This window comes from Ornithorhynchus anatinus, chromosome 7 (genome assembly GCF_004115215.2).
Source record: "Ornithorhynchus anatinus isolate Pmale09 chromosome 7, mOrnAna1.pri.v4, whole genome shotgun sequence".
NCBI lineage: Eukaryota > Metazoa > Chordata > Mammalia > Monotremata > Ornithorhynchidae > Ornithorhynchus > Ornithorhynchus anatinus.
Window position 1 is genome coordinate 76,711,293 of NC_041734.1, and position 17,451 is coordinate 76,728,743.

The 17,451-nt window shown below is 45.7% G+C and overlaps 1 protein-coding gene across 2 annotated transcripts in view; it reads right to left on the reverse strand.

Moving 5' to 3' along the window:
- The window catches only part of BMPR2 (bone morphogenetic protein receptor type 2), a 201,471-nt gene that overhangs the window by 19,473 nt on the left and 164,547 nt on the right, over positions 1-17,451 (reverse strand). For both annotated transcript variants that reach the window (XM_039912594.1, XM_029069799.2), the window contains exons 4-9: positions 15,396-15,506; positions 14,919-15,010; positions 13,318-13,548; positions 8,493-8,607; positions 3,275-3,435; positions 2,074-2,221 (exon numbers count right to left, since the gene is read on the reverse strand). In XM_039912594.1, the coding sequence (XP_039768528.1) occupies positions 2,074-2,221; positions 3,275-3,435; positions 8,493-8,607; positions 13,318-13,548; positions 14,919-15,010; positions 15,396-15,506 (858 nt within the window). The remainder of the gene's footprint in view (positions 1-2,073; positions 2,222-3,274; positions 3,436-8,492; positions 8,608-13,317; positions 13,549-14,918; positions 15,011-15,395; positions 15,507-17,451) is intronic.

The following is a 17,451-nucleotide window of genomic DNA, read 5'->3' on the forward strand; positions in this document are numbered from 1 at the left end:
ACATGGTTTCTCACTGGGTTTCATTCAGTCTTGGTACATCCATTACAGGAGGGGGCCAAAGTCTCCCACAGCTAGTAGGGTAGGTGGTTATTCAATTCATTTTAGGTGGTCCAGTACATCTCACAGGGTAAAATTCAGTGTTTTGCAATATCTCAACATTTGGGAGTAGACTGCCAATCATTATCAACGGAAGTTATTGAGCTCTTATCTTGTGCAGAGCACTGTCCTAAGAGCTTGGGAGAGAAAGCAGAGTGGCTCAGTGGAAAGAGCACAAGCTTGTGGGTCAGAGGACGTGGGTTCTAATCCCGGCTCTGTCTCTTGTCTGTTGTGTGATGCTGGGCAAGCCACTTAACGTCTCTGTGACTCAGTTACTCACCTGTAAAATGGGGATTAAGACTGTGAGCCCCACGAGGGACAACTTGATTACCTCGTATCTACCCCGGCCCTTAGAACAGTGCTTGGCATACAGTAAGCACTTAACAAACACCACAATTATTGTTATTATAGAAAATATAACTCAGTTGATAGACATATTCCCTGCCCATAAAGATCTTACAGTTTCCTCAACAGTGCAGTGCTCAGGACCCAATAGGGGCTCAATTAATACTCTTTTTTATGATATCTGTTCAATGCTTACTATGTGTCAGGCACTGTTCTAAGTGCTGGGGTAGGTAAATGATAATCAGCTTGGACAGAAGTAGCATGCGAGAGCTGCCCAAATAAAGCAGCAGCATGGCTCAGTGGAAAGAGCCCGGGCTTCGGAGTCAGAGGTCATGGGTTCGAATCCAGGCTCTGCCACTTGTCAGCTGTGTGACTTTGGGCGAGTCACAACTTCTTTGTGCCTCAGTTATCTCATCTGTAAAATGGGGATTAACTGTGAGCCTCACGTGGGACAACCTGATTACCCTGTATCTCCCCCAGCGCTTAGAACAGTGCTCTGCACATAGTAAGCATTTAACAAATACCAACATTATTATTATTTTAAGTTTCAAATCCAAGTATCCTGGCAGAGGTTGGACGAGATTTTAAGGTAGAAGCTTTGGCAGAACAGGCCTCTGAGCAGGGATCACACTGACCAAATCTGTTGTATTTTACTGTCACAAGCATTTAGTACAGCGCTCTTCACCCAGTGAGGTCAAAATAAACTGTTGTAATTGTAGTTGAACTTATGGAGAACACACTTGCTGGGGTGCACTGAATGGGGGGCTTGGGAAGTACCTGAAGGAGTGACTTGTTCCCTGCCCAAAAGGAGCTCACATTCTAACAGGGGAGAGGAAAATCGAAGTGTTTATTACTTGAAGGGTGAAAATAAGTACGTGAGCACGCAGAGACATGCGAGCCCTAAGCACGGTGTAAATACGTTCGTCTGTGCTGGAAATTATAGTAATAATAATTATGGTACTTGTTAAATCAAGCACAGTTCATTCATTCATTCAACCGTATTTATTGAGCATTTACTGTGTGCAAAGCACTGGACTAAGTGCTTGGAATGTACAATTCGGCAACAGATAGAAACAATCCCTGCCCAACAACGGGCTCATAGTCTAAAAGGGAGAGACAGACAGCAAAACAAAACAGTTCTAAGTGCTGGGGTAGATACAAGTTACAATCGCGTTGGACAGAGTCCCTGTCCCACTTGGGGCTCCCACTCTTAATCCCCATTTTACCAGTGAGGTAACTGAGGCACAGAGAAGTAAAGTGACTTGCCCAAGGTCACCCAGCAGATATGTGGCAGAGCCAGGATCAGAACCCAGTTCTTCTGACTCCCAGGCCTGTGCTCTCTGTACTAGACCGCACGGTTTCTCTAAATAAATAAGTTCGTACGTGCCGGAAATCAGTCGGGGAAGGCTTAGAGGAGGAGGTACGATACATTTCCAATATGGCAGCCCTTGGGAGCCAACTGGTGCCCAGTGAGGATCTCTAACTCCGGGGGAAATGTCCTTCCTGGGATTTCTAGCCAAAAGTCATCAGCATTTCAGGACACTAGGTGGCAACGAGCTAGCGATTCTGAACAAAGACCAAAGATCTTCTCCATTACTGCAGATTCCACTTCCCCAAGATTTTGGTGCTTACCTGGGAAGAGGTCGGTGCATCTCATAAATATCTCCCAGTAGATGAGGCCGAGGGCGTACATGTCCACTTGCTTCAGAGCCGACTCACAGTCTCGTAGGTTCACGGCCCCTTCCAGCACTTCTGGAGCCATGTAGCGAATCGTGCCGACCTGTAGCGGGTAGGTCCAGAGTCCGAGTCAGAAATCAAAGCCGTAGGGGACATGGGGGAGGGCGGGGAGGAACGGGGGAGCTGGAAGCCAAGAAGCCGGGGTCTCGTCCCCTCCCTCATTTGAGGGGCGACCTCGGGCGACTCACTGAACCATCCTCGGCTTCCGGTTTTCCGTCTGCCTTCTCTAACTCAACCGGTTGCTTTGAGGAGAAACCAAATGGGCTTACTGGGAAAGATGACATAAATTCAAGGGATAATCACTCTTCTTCGATTCCATACTTCTTGTGGGCAGGGAACGCGTCTAATGACTGCTGTAGCGTAAGTACAGCGCCCTGCACACGGTAAGAGCCCAATAAATCCCACTTAATGAGATTGGGTTCTTCAGCATTTCCCCACCCTCAGGCGGCTCAGCACCATCCCATTTCGCCCATCGCTGGACTCCGGCTCTTCACCCCAGAGTTTAACAGAACCAACCCCATATAGTTCCTTGTCCTTCAACTTCTTCCTCCAGGAGATGTAGAGGGGATCACTTCTGTAGCCTCCCCTGAGAGGTGCACCTTGGGGAGCTTTCTCAAAGCCCGACACAGACACTCACCTCGATTTTTAAAGTAGTCACAGATCCTCCCTTTTGACCCTGTTCCGGTCTATGTTTTAGTGCACGTAAGAGTCCCCCAAACTGGTTCCCTCACAGTGCTCTAGACACCATATACAATTTATTTTTGCTTTCCTTTAAACAAGAGGAGATATTTAAGGACCAGAACATGGACTCGACTACCTCCTCCTCTGCCAAAAAGGGGATATTAATTAATTAATTCATTCATACAATCATATTTATTGAGCACTTACTTTGTGCAGAGCACTGTACTAAGCGCTAAGGAGAGTACGATATAACAGTAAACAGATACATTCCCTTCCCACAATAAGCTTACAACCTAGAGGGGGAGGTGAAAAGTGGGAAGGGATCGGAGGGTAGGTCAGGGATGGTTTAGGGATTCTTTATGCCGGTCCCTTCCAGGTCCAGGGCTCACGCTGGGTGATTCTGAGACCCGCTCACCTCGCTTATGGCTGCGTTGTCCTCCTCCCCCGGACGCACGAGTCTATTGCCGGTTAACCTCATGGACAGCCCAAAGTCACTGATAACACAGGCTCCGTCGTTCTTCACGAGGACGTTCCGGCTGTTTAAGTCTCGGTGGGAAATTGCAGGTTTGTAATGATCTGTTTGACACATGCAAATTTGTATTAATATGCTTGAACAAACCAAGCCAGCTCCCCGGCAAAGCACCCCGGCAAAGAGGTTGTGTTAACAGATAGTGAGGCGGGCAAAAAACGGTTCGTGTTTGATTTCTTCCTTCTCTATGTATTGCCACACAAAAAGTTTGAGATCACCAAGTTCCCCAATCTGATAATTATTAATTTATAATTCTTCCTACTTGCTAGAATCAATCTATGTACAGAGCACTGTACTAAGCACGTGGGAGAATACAATGCAATAGAGTTGGTGGACATATTCCCTGTCCATAATGAGCTTACATTCTAGGGGGAGACATATATTGTTACAAATAAATAATTTACATTATAAATAACGTATAGAACTCCACCAACTAACGTGCATGGAGTTATTCTTTGGCTAAAGCTAATAAGCAAGCAGGCTGAAGCTTCTTGAGTCCTCTAGACGGTGAGCTTGTTGAGGGTAGGGAATAGGTTTACCAATTCTGTTGTATGTACTCTCCCAAGCGCTTAGAACAGTACTCTGCACACAGTAAGCACTCAATAAATACCACTGATGATGATGATGATGATGATGATCCTGAGCACAAAAGTGCTCTTCCAGAGCAAGAAAAGAGAAACCCAGAGTGGAAAAAATAACCCACGCAATGAAAAGTAACAATAAATTGGTCTTGCTTGATGAAATGAGTAGAGAACACACTCTGAATTTATGCAGGCCTAAGTGAATGATTATGCAAATGGTGATGTGGTCCATGCTTAGTACAGTGCCTGGCACACAGTAAGCGCTCAGCAAATACTATTAAGAAAAAATGGTGTGTTTGTGCAGAGTGAGGGGATTTGAAAGGTCAGGTGTTTTTCAGTCAACCCTTGATTTATCATCAGTAAAATGTCCTTCTTTACACACCTCTCCAATCCTCCAAAAGTGTCAATGGTTATCTGTTCCCTTTGCAACCAACGGAAACTCCTTGCTGGTGGCTTTAATGCAAGTCTTCAGCTGCTTCCCTCAATTCCCCACTCTCTTCTCCCACCACACTCCAGCTCGCACTCTCCATTCCTCCCAACTCCTCGGCGTGCCTCGATCTCAACCGTCCGCCCTAAAATCTGCCCGACTACAGCTCTTCCCATCTTCACAACCTTCTTGAAATCCCATCTTCTCCAAGAGGCCTTCCCAATTAATTTTTCTTCTCCCTAGGTCACAGCTTCACACTCTGGCCCTCACTATTTCTTGCTGCACACTGCACAAATTGACAGATTATCCTATTTGAGCCCTTCTTCCTCATATTTGTGATTGATTTTTGCCTGTCTCCCCAAAAAGACTGTAAGCTCCTTATGGACAGGGCTCTGACTTTTTCTTTTATTGCTTTTAGTAGGAAGGTTCTGCACACTGTAGATAATAAATACTACTGATTGATTCCTGAGAGCATTTAATGAGTCCCTGGGTGTAGAATGCTGAACCAGGCACTGGAGAAAATACAACAGAAGCAGCAGTGAGGCCTAGTGGACAGAGCACAGGCCTGGAAGTCAGAAGGACCTGGGTCCTAAGCCCGGCTCCACTGCTTGCCTACTGTGTGACCCTGGGCCAGTCACTTCATTTTTCTGTGCCTCAGTCCCCTCATCTGTAAAATGGGGATTAAGACTGTGAGGGACAAGGACTCTGTCCAACCTGATTAGCTTGTATCTACCTCAGCTCTTAGTAGAGTGCCTGTCAGATAGTAAATGCTTTACAAATACTATTAAATAAAAAAACCAGAATGTATTAACCTTAGTAAGACTGTTACCATTAGTAGAATTCAGAGCAATATAATTTTGATTCAACCTCGGGATTTTACTATATGAAAGTCAAAAGAACACCCTCTCAATCACATTAATCCTTATCTTCCCATTATACACAGAGGCCAACCTTAAAACCAGGTGAGCCAGTGTTCTTTAGACCAAAGACGATAAATTCTGGAGCATCAGTTTAGACCTACATCAATTCATCAACGATATTTACTAACTTTCCTGGAGTCACACCTCCTTCTAGAGGCCTTCCCTGAGTAAGTCCTCATCTCTTCTCTCACTCCTTTCTGCGTCACCACTGCACCTGGACCTGCTCCTTTTATTCTCCCCTCCCTCAGCCCCACAGGGCTTATGTTCATATCCGTAATTTATTTCTTTATTTATATTAACACCTGTCCCCCACTTTGGTCTGTAGGCTCATTGGGAGCAGTGAACCTGTCTACCGATTCTGTTATACCGTACTCTCCCAAGTGCTTAGGACAGTGCTCTGCACATAGTAAGTGCTCAGTAAATATGACTGATTGATTATTGAGCACTTGCTGTGTACAGATCTCTGTCCTAAGCACTTGAGAGAATACAACACAACAGACTTGGTAGATACAATCTCTGCCCACAAGGAATTTATAGTCTGGAAGGGGAGAGAGACATTCAAATAATAATAATAATAATTGTAGTATTTGTTAAGCATTTACTATGAGCCAAGCACTGTTCTAAGCGCTGGAGTAGATACAAGGTAATCAGGTTGTTCCACATGGGGCTCCCAGTCTTAATCCCCATTTTACAGATGAGATAAATGAGTCACAGAGAAGTTAAGTGACTTGCCCAAAGTTACATAGCTGATAAGTAGCGGAGCTGGGATTAGAACCCATGACCTCTGACTCCCAAACCTGGGCTCTTTCCACTGAGCCACGCTGCTTCTCCAAATAGACAGAGAGGGGAAATGGCAGGTTATAAGGCTATGTACCTAAGTGCTGTGGGCCAGGGGTTGCGTCTATCAACTCTGTTGGGTTATCCTCTCCCAAGCATTTAAGGCAGTGCTCTGCACCTAGTAAGTGCTCAATAAATACTACTGATTGAGGGACTGAGTTATGGGGTGCAGAACCAAGTGCCTAGGCGACATAGTAGAGAGGGATAAGATGGGAAAGGAGTTGGGCGGTCTGGATCCCGCGGGGGTCGGGGGTTGGGGGTCAGGGGGAGGAACAGGCAGTGCTTGAAGCAGTAAGGCCTGGTGGCATGAGCATGGGCTTTGGAGTCAGGGAAGGTGGGTTCCAATCCCGGCTCTGCCACTTGTCTGCTGTGTGACCTTGGGCAATCACTTAACCTCTCCGTGCCTCAGTTACCTCATCTGTAAATGGGGATTGAGGCTGTGAGCTCCACGTGGGACAACCTGATTACCCTAGTGCTTAGAAGGGTGCCTGGCACATAGTAAGCACTTAACAAATACCATCACCATCAACTTGGGCAAATCACTTCACTTCTCTGGGCCTCGGGTCCCTCATCTGTAAAATGGGGATTGACACCGTGAGCCCCACATTGGACGGGGACTGTGTCCAACCCGATTGGCTTGTATCCACCTCAGTTTAGTACTGGGTTTGGCACATAGTAAGCGCTTAACAAATACCATTACTATATTATTCATTTCAAAAATTCTACTCCCTGTCAGATGTCTAGAAAATCCCTTCTCTGCTTGCAGCATTTCCAGGGCATCCTCAAATACAAACATGTCACTCATAATCTCTTTTGGCGGTTGTAGTATTTCCTCTCTTGATTTCAAACAGGTGGCACTTCTGCAGGCAGGGAACCTTGGTGCCTTTTAGAGAGCTCTGCACATTTTTATTGTATAACCCCAAACTTTCTCTAGTAAAGCACTGCTGGAGCCATACTAGATGGAAGGGAAAAAGGAACGGTCGGTTGCACTGATGTTGCTTGATCCGGTAGCAAGGACCGTTTGAAATATGAAAAGGAAACTGGAGTAAAACAGAAAATGTGACTTTACCCTTCCACGTTTGTGGAAAAAAAATCCCATGAGTGAAGAGACGCTTTGTCCGGAAAAATACATTTGTACTGCAAAAACAGGCATATTATATTCATCTGATCCCTTTAAAATGAGTCAGCTCCTTCAGCGTTTTTACGAATCAGTTGCTAAGACACAGTAGCATTGTGTAATTCTGTTATTCCATCATGGGTACTGTTTGGTTTTTTTTTTTGCCTCTGATTTCACATAAGCACACAAAAAACCATACTAATGAATTTGAAGAAGGCTAGAAATCAGAGTATACTATAGCCAACTGAGGAGCTCAAGGAGGGGTCCATGAATACTGCTCTAAAATTTAATCCTCCCTGGACTTTCCCGTCACTGTAGACAGCACCACCATCCTCCCTGTCTCACAAGCCCATAATTTTGGCTTCATTCTCGGCTCATCTCTCTCATTCAACCCACATATTCAATCTGTTGCCAAACCTTGTCAGTTCAACCTTCACAGCTTTGCTAAAATCTTCCCCTCCATTCCAACTGCAACTACACCGATCCAAGCGCTTCTCCAATCCCACCTTGATTATCCCACCTTGATTACTGGATCAACCTCTTTGCTGACCTCCCTGCCTCTTCCAGTGCTTAGAACAGTGCTTGGCACATAGTAAGCACTTTATAGATACCATTATTATTATTATTATTCTCTGGGCCTCAGTTACTTCACTAAAATGGGGATTAAGACTGTGTCTAACCTGACTAACGTGACTCTCCCCCAGAGCTTTGTAGAATGCCTATCAGTCAGTCAGTCAATCAGACTCATTGAGTGCTTACTCTGTGCAAAACACAGTACTAAGCCCTTGGGAGAGTACAATATAACAATATCACACATACACTGCTGCCCACAACAAGTTTACAGTCTGGAGGGGGAGACAGATTAATATAAATAAAATGTACAGATATTTACATAAAGTGCTGTGGGCCTGGGAGGGGGGACGAATAAAGGGAGCAGGTCAGGGAGATGCAGAAGGGAGTAGGAGAAGAGGAAAGGAGGGCTCAGTCAGGGAAGGCTTCTTGGAGGAGATATGCCTTCAGTCAGACAGTCGATTGTATTTATTGAAGACTTATTGGGTGCAGAGCACTGTACTAAGCACTTGGGAGAGTACAATATAACCAACCTATTCCCTGCTCACAATGAGCTTACAGTCTTGCTATGGGCCTATACACAGTATATTTCCTACAAACCAACAGCATGCCCAGCTCTTTTTTCCAGAAGCCTTGTCGGTGCCAATCTTACCTCCTCGTGGTAATTCTGTGTGAAGGTAGGCCAGGCCTCGGGTCACTGAATGGGCTAAACGGCAAGAGCTTACCCAGTCACTTGTGTGGAGACTCAGATACTTGCACAAAGATCCCTGGGGACAGAAGAAAACCAAAGAAATTCAGTTTCATCTATGGAAAAGGGGAAGCCAATTAATCTCTACATGGTTGGCAAAGTTCAAAATTTCCCAAGTCTGGTTTTCTAACTTTTAAACTGTATTTGAAGACACTTAGGAGGGAGCGTTTCAAAAAGCCAGGAAAGATCTCTCAAAGTAAAATGATCTTTCTCCTTAGAGACTTTCTTCAGGAAATAGACAAGTCAGCCAGAAGAATGAGGGCGAGAGAGCCAATTTAAAAAGGTGATAGAAACCCAAGGATTAGGGAAGGGGCAAATGTCTCTCGATTCTATTACAGCATTTCTGAAATCACTGAGTAGATGAACATGGAACAGTTGGCTCTTTTCCCTACTGCAAATGGTTGGTGCACTTTTTGTTCCAGGGAACTGGCCGCTTACGTTAGATGGACAAGTCTGTCCTACTATAATGAGGAGGAGACTGTGGTCCTGTAGAAGTTCCCGTTTCAGAAAACTCAAAATAGTACTCATGCCGTAAGCTCATGCCAAACGGCTTTTTCCATCATGGCGGTGTATCCAGACACGGGCGCTTAATGGGAAGAACGTTCCTTAATCCCCTCATAGGGATCGGTACAAAAAGAATAATAAAAACAAGTGCTACAGAACTCAGTGCATTTAGAAATATAAGGAATAAGAGAAATGCTTTCCCAGAAGAGCTGATCCACAGACAAAACACACTCTTCCTAATCATAGGAAATAAAATGAAGACTATAAGGAGAAAAAGCAGCTTTTTAAAAATAGTTTCCAGAATTCACACACCAAAATCTACAGTTTCTTGGATTGGTTTGCAAAATCTTGTAACATAGGACAAAAAAGCTGCTTACAGATAAATATTTATATACACTTGGGTGGGTCGAGAGGCTCTTTCATCTATCGTGAATATGAAATAATGGAAATATTTTGGCTACTCAGATAAACCTTTTACAAAAGTTTAGCTGGAAATGCTTCATACTATTACTCAACAAACAGAAAATAAAATGATGTGTGTGAGCATACTTTTTTAACCTTAACACATGTTGGGATGAGAAGAAAAACAAATATGTCCAAATCATTCAAATGAATAAAAACTCAACGGACATCATTTTTAGTAATTTGAACTTTCAAAAATGAAATTTCTATAGCCAGTTTTAACATGCCATAAAACATCAAAAATATTTTATTTATGTTAACATCTACCATTCACAAACACTGCACATAGATATCACACTCTTATTTACTTGAAGTGACAAAGTGAAAAAGAATCAATATTGACAAACAGGTAGCATATATTGAATTGGGAAGGAGCTAGGCACTGAGAATAAAAGATCAAACAAAAGTCAAGTGGGTAAACAAACAATTAAACCAAATCAGCCCACAAAGAGTACTGGACCTGACCTGAAGGTGGTTCTTTTTGGTTTAACTAGTGAATTAAATCTGGATGTACAGAGCCCTGAATAGGGACACGCAAGTATACAAACACCATTGTGCATACACTTCCACTATCACATAATAATAACAATTGTGGTATTTGTTAAATGTTTATTATGTGCCAGGCATTGTACTAAGCACTAGGGTAAGTACAAGGAAATCGGGTTGGACACAGTCCCTGTCCCATTTGGGGCTCGCAGTCTTCATCTCCATTTTACAGATGAGGTAATGGAGGCCCAGAGAAGTGAAGTGACTTGCCCAAGGGCACAAAGCAGACAAGTGGCGATGCCAGGAATGGAACCCAGGTCCTTCTGAATCACGTCTGACAATGAGGATACTACGATATGGGAAGAGCACAGATCTGGTTATCAGAGGTCCCTGGTTCTATTCCTGACTCAGCCACCTTCCTGCTGTGTGACTTGGGGGCATGTAATAACTTCTCTGTGCCTCAGTTTCCTCACTGGTAAAATGAGGGTTCGATGATACCCATTCTCCCTCCCACTTAGACTGTGAGCCCTGTGAGGGACAGGAACTATGTCCAACCTGATGACCTTGTACCTACCCCAGTGCTTTGTTTAGCACCTGGCACATAATAAGCGCTTATCAAATACCTCACCTCCTCCAGGAGGCCTTCCCAGACTAAGCCCCCCTTCTCCTCTGCTCCCCCACCCCTCCCCATCGCCCCGACTCGCTCCCTTTGCTCTACACCTCCCCCTGCCCTGCAGCACTTGTGTATATATGTACATATTTAAGAATTCCTTAACTCCCATTCTCTCCTGGACCCCCTCCAATCTGGCTTCCGTCCCCTCCACTCTACCAAGACTGCTCTCTCTAAGGTCACCTGTGACCTCCTTCTTGCCAGATCCAATGGCTCCTACTCCATTCTGATCCTCCTCGACCTCTCTGCTGCCTTTGACACCGTCGACCATCCCCTCCTCCTCCATACCTTATCTCACCTCGGCTTCACGGACTCCGTCCTCTCCCGGTTCTCGTCTCATCTCTCTGGCCGGTCATTCTCGGTCTCCTTCGCCGGCGCCTCCTCCCCCTCCCGTCCTTTAACCGTTGGAGTTCCTCGAGGGTCAGTTCTCGGCCCTCTTCCGTTCTCCATTTACACTCACTCCCTCGGTGAACTCATCCGCTCTCACGGCTTCGACTACCATCTCTACGCGGATGACACGCAGATCTACATCTCCGCCCCTGTCCTCTCCCCCTCCCTTCGGGCTCGCATCTCCTCCCGCCTCCGGGACGTCTCCACCTGGATGTCGGCCCGCCACCTAAAACTCAACGTGAGCGAGACCGAGCTCCTCATCTTCCCTCCCGAGCCCGGTCCTCTCCCGGACTTCCCTATCACCATGGATGGCACGACCGTCTTTCCCGTCTCTCGGGCCCGCGATCTCGGTGTCATCCTTGACTCGTCTCTCTCGTTTACCCCACGCATCCTATCTGTCACCGAGACCTGCCGGTCTCACCTTTACGATATCGCCAAGATCCGCCCTTTCCTCTCCACCCAAACGGCTACCTTACCGCTACGGGCTCTCGTTATATCCCGGCTAGACTACTGTGTCAGCCTTCTCTCTGATCTCCCCTCCTCCTCTCTCGCCCTGCTCCGGTCTATTCTTCACTCCGCTGCCCGGCTCATCTTCCTGCAGAAACGTTCTGGGCCTGTCACTCCCCTTCTTAAACACCTCCAGTGGCTGCCTATCGACCTCTGCTCCAAATAAAAACTCCTCACTCTAGGCTTCAAGGCTCTACATCACCTGGCCCCTTCCTAGCCCCTTCCTACCTCTCCTCCCTTCTCTCTTTCCACTGCCCACCCCGCACGCTCCACTCCTCTGCCGCCCACCTCCTCACTGTCCTCTGGTCTCGCCTATCCCGCCGTCGACCCCTTGGCCATGTCCTCCCGCGGTCCTGGAACGCCCTCCCTCCTCACCTCCGCCAAACTGATTCTCTTCCCCTCTTCAAAACCCTACTTAAAACTCACCTCCTCCGAGAGGCCTTCCCAGACTGAGCTCCCCTTCTCCCTCTACTCCCTTTACCGCCCCCCCTTCACCTCTCCGCAGCTTAACCCTCTTTTCCCCCATCTCCCTCTGCTCCTCCCCCTCTCCCTTCCCATTCCCTTGGCACTGTACTCGTCCGCTCGACTGTATATATTTTCATCACCCTATTTATTTTGTTAATGAAATGTACATCGCCTCGATTCTATTTAGTCGCCATTGTTTTTACGCGATGTTCTTCCCCTCGACTCTATTTTTTGCCATTGTTCTTGTCTGTCTGTCTCCCCCAATTAGACTGTAAGCCCATCAAAGGGCAGGGACCGTCTCTATCTGTTGCCTACTTGTTCATTCCAAGCGCTTAGTCCAGTGCTCTGCACATAGTAAGCGCTCAATAAATACTATTGAATGAATGAATAAATTTTATTTATTTTTATTAATGATGCATACATATCTATAATTCTACCTGTTTATAATGATGCTACTGATGCCTGTTTACTTGTTTTGATGTCTGTCTCCCCTCTTCTAGACTGTGAGCCCGTTGTAGGCAGGGACTGTCTCTATTTGTTGCCGAATTGTATTTCTCAAGTGCTTAGTACAGTGCTCTGCACATCATTTTCTTTCAATATTTATTGAGCGCTTACTATATGCAGAGCACTGTACTAAGCACTTGGAATGTACAAATTGGCAACAGATAGAGACAGTACCTGCCCACTGACAGGCTCACAGTCTCATCGGGGGAGAGAGACAGACAAAAACAATAGCAATAAATAGAATCAAGGTGATGTACATCTCATTAACAAAATAAATAGGGTAATAAAAAATATATACAAATGAGCAGATGAGCACAGTGTGGAGGGGAAGGGAAAGGGGGAGGAGCAGAGGGAAAGGGGGGAAAAGAGGGTTTAGCTGAGGGGAGGTGAAGGCGGGGGTAGAGGGAGAGCAGAGGGAAAAGGGCAAGCTCAATCTGGGAAGGCCTCCTGAAGGAGCTCAATAAATAAGCGCTCAATAAATACGATTGAATGAAATACCATCATCATTGTCATTATCATTCTCACCAAGAAACTGTCTACTCTGTGCAGCCAGAAAGTTTTCCTTTATTTAAAGGGCTAGGAAACATAAATATAAACTGGGGGAACTTTCAAAATTCCATGTCAGTGAATTTGGTCCATTTCTTTATCAGTCAGTGGTACTCTCTTGAGTGCCGTGTGCTTGGAAGAGTACAATATATCCAAGTCGGTAGACCCATTCCCTGCCCACAAGAAAGTACTTACATTGGGATAGTATTCCATGACCAACAAATACTCCATGCGGGCATCCGACGTGAATCTCTCGTCCCCAACAATGAAGCGAGCGATGTTGTCGTGGTCCATCAGGGGAACTCTGTAGATGTTCCTTTCATTGATGAAGTTCTGACGGTTAGCGAAGGAAAAGACCTTGACGGCCACTGGACGCTCATCCAAGGAACCTTTATAAACCGCTCCGTATCGGCCCCGACCAATCAACTGGGAAAAGTGTAAAGACATCAGGGCGTTTAAGTCAGATACGGTACACGATGACAGAATCGTCTGTTTTCCCGGATGCCTGACACCCATCCTGAGGGGTGGATGGAAACATAGATAGAACTATACATCAATCGATCCTACTTATTGGGTGCTTACTCTACTGTACTAAGGGCTTGGGAGACTTTAATATTCTTATCGCTGACTTTAAAGCACTCAATCAACTTGGCCCCTCCAACCTCAACTTGTTGATTTCCCACGACAACCCTGCCCGCACACTTGGTTCCTCTAATGCCAACCTACTCCCTGTACCTCCACCTCGTCACTCTCACGGTCGACCCCTCGCCCACGTCCTGCCTCTGGCCTGGAACTCCTTCCCTCCTTCATACCTGACGGAAAATCACTCTCCCTACCTTCATAGCCTAATTAAAATCATACCTCCTCCACACGGCTTTTCCCGACTAAGGCCCCTCTTCCCCTACTCCCTCTCCATTCCGCGTCGCCAATACGCTTGGATCCGTACCCTTTAAGTACCTGATATTCACCCCACTCTCAACTCCACAGCCCTTATTTACATAGCCAATTCATTCACATTAATGTCTTTTTCCCCCAGCTGCACTGTAAGTTCCTTGTGGGCAGAGAATGTGTCTACAAACTCTTGTACTGTTCTCTCCCAAGCATGTAGTATAGTCAGCACTCAATAAATGTCATTGTTTAATTGATTCTCCCTATTTTAACTCCTTTGTTCAACATTTTCCCAGCCTCTGGGGCTAGCCCTTTGGTTTTCTGGGTGACGGATTCTCCCCTCTACCAAAAAGAAATTTCTCTGGATTCCCCTGTCCTCTCCAGAAGCAACCACCTCACTTCTTCCATTCCTATCTTATCTCTTTCAAGGGGCTGCATTCACTCTCTGCCCTCATTTCTCCTTTGCAGACAGTCTACCAAATGGGGTGCACCTCGGCCCATTGAAACTGAGCCACCTCACTGTATTTAAACACAGACTATCTGTGTGAAAGCAGCGTGGCTCAGTGGATAGAGACCGGGCCTGGTAGTCAGAAGAACCTGAGTTCTAATCCCGGCTCTGCCCCATGACTGCTGTGTGAGCATAGGCAAGTCGCTTCAGTTCTCTGTGCCTCAGTTCCCTCATCTGTAAAATGGGGATTAAAACTGTGAGCCCTAGGTGGAACAGGGACTGTGTTCAACCCGGTTATCTTGTATCTACCCCTGCGCTAAGGACAATGCCTGGCACATAGTAAGCGCTCAGCAAATACCACAATTATTATTTTTTTTTATTACTACAATCTAGCAGACACATTCCCCACCCAGAAGATTGTACTGAAGAGTCCAAGCAGCAACGGCCACGTGGGCCTTACCTCCAACAGCTTCAGGTTATCCAGGTCTAGAGAGGGCTCCGAGGTGGCGGCCTCCATCATGTTCATACTGTGCAGCCCTTGCTTACGGTCCCCTGGAGGGATTCAGAACAGAAACTGCCTATTAAACCAGGGGAAGCAGCGTGGCCCAGTGGAAAGCGCCCAAGCCGGGGAGTCAGAGGACCTGGGTTCTAATCCGGGCCCCGCCCCTTGTCTGCTGGGTGACCTTAGGCATGTCAGTTCACTTCTCTGGGCCTCATCTGTAAAATGGGGATTAAAACAGGGAGCCCCATATGGGACAGGGGTCTGTGTCCAGCTTGATTAGCTTGTATCCACCCAAGTGCTTAGTACAAAATTACCTGGCACATAGTAAGTGCTTAACAGATACCATTATTATTATTATTATTATTATTATTATTAACTCCAAAAAAAGACAGGGAAAGTGTTCCCATAACAAGAGAAAGGAAACTCAAGTTTTACCTGCCAGCATCCTGTATCCGAAGAACAGGGCGGCAATCAAGACAGCCAGGACGGAGACTGAAGCCAAGGCGATGACTATGGTCTCATCCCGGTGAAGTGAATGAGGTGGACCTAAAAAGAAACAAAAGAGGACCATTGCATTTGCTTTAGCAGGACTCAAAATTAAAAACAACAAAACCAGAAAACTGATTAGAGATAAAAGGGAGAAGTCATAAACAGAGGCAATGTCATATGTCCACACGCACATTTCTTCAGCACTAGAGAGAGCACATAAGAGACTATACTACAGTCAGTGAATTGTATTTATTGAGCACTTACTTATGTGCAGAGCACTGTACTAAGCACGTGGGAGAGTACAATAGAACAATAAAACAAAAACATTCCCTGCCCATATCGAGTTTCCTGTCTAAAGGGGGAGACAGTCATACATATGAATAAATAAATTACAGACACACACATAAGTGCTATGGGTCTGGGAGTGGCGTAGAAACATAAGTGCTATGGGTCTGGGAGTGGCGTAGAAGGAAGTTCAAGAAAAGGAAAAGAAGGCTTAGTCAGGGAAGGACTCTTGGAGGAGATGTGCCTTCAATAAGGCTTTGAAGAGGGAGAGATTAAACTACTGAGCATATGGATTGAATTCTTCTCAGATAGGCCTCAGCTCATGTCCTCATATTATTTCCGAGCTATTTCCAATAGTCCAGATGTTTGATTACCAAGGCCTGGTATAGGATTTGGATGAAGGATGAGACCCTTACCTGATTATGAGAGGCTGCTAAAGAATTCAAGCTGGGAGAAGGTTCATCCCTAACTAATCATGCAGTCGGAAAAAAAGCAAGGAATCACCACCCTCTTCCTCCAAGCTTCCTGTTGCCTCTGTCAGGGCTGGAACACTGGGCTAGACCGATCTGGCCCAGGAAGAACGTAGCCTCTACTCCCTTTTTAAAATGTCCTTTTTTGGACACTTATTCGGAGGGATGAAACTGTCCTGTCCCAAACGTTTAGTATGATGCTCCGCACACAGTGAGCACTCAGGACATCCTACTACTTGGCTGACTGAGGGTTAGAGCACCTTACGGTTAGGACTGAGCCATTTACCTTTCCTTTCTACTGTTACTTGTTCCTGGCCCTCCTTGCCCCCTCCCTACAATTGCCACCATTCATTCATTCATTCATTCATTCATTCATAATAATAATAATGTTGGTATTTGTTAAGCGCTTACTATGTGCAGAGCACTGTTCTAAGCGCTGGGGTAGATACAGGGTCATCAGGTTGTCCCATGTGAGGCTCACAGTTAATCCCCATTTTACAGATGAGGTAACTGAGGCACAGAGAAGTTAAGTGACTTGCCTACAGTCACACAGCTGACAAGACTCTTATTGAACTCACTGATCTTTTCAACAATCAATCAATCACACCTACTGAGCACTTACTATGTGCACTAAGTGCTAAGTACTTAGTACTGTACTGTCCTAATAACTACTGTTCTAAGCACTTGTATCTTCAATACAACAGAATTAACAGATGCATTCGAAGCCCATAACGAGGTTCATGCTATACAACTTCCCAGAGTACTGACAGACAGCATGGCCTACTGGCAAGAGCCCGGACTTGGGAGTCAAAGGACATGGGTTCTAATCCTGTCTCCGACACTTGTCTGCTGTGTGACTCTGGACATATTACTTCACTTCTCTATGCTTCAGTTTCCTCATCGGTAAAATGGGGATTAAGACTGTGAGTCCCATGTGGGACAACCTGATTACCTTGTATCTATTCCAGTGCAATAAAGAGTTTTTGGCACATAGTAAGCGCTTAACAAATACCATCATTACTATGATTATTATAACAAATAACACTATAACTTACCTACTACACCTGGAAGCCCCTTAATTTGAGGATTGTGTTCAAACCTGACCACAAGGTATTGGATTCTTTCTGCTCTCATCTGAGTCCATCATCATCTATGATATTTACTGAGCACTTACTATGTGCAGAGCACTGTTCTAAATGCTTGGGGGAGTACAATACAACAGAGTTGGCAGGCACATTCCCTGCCCA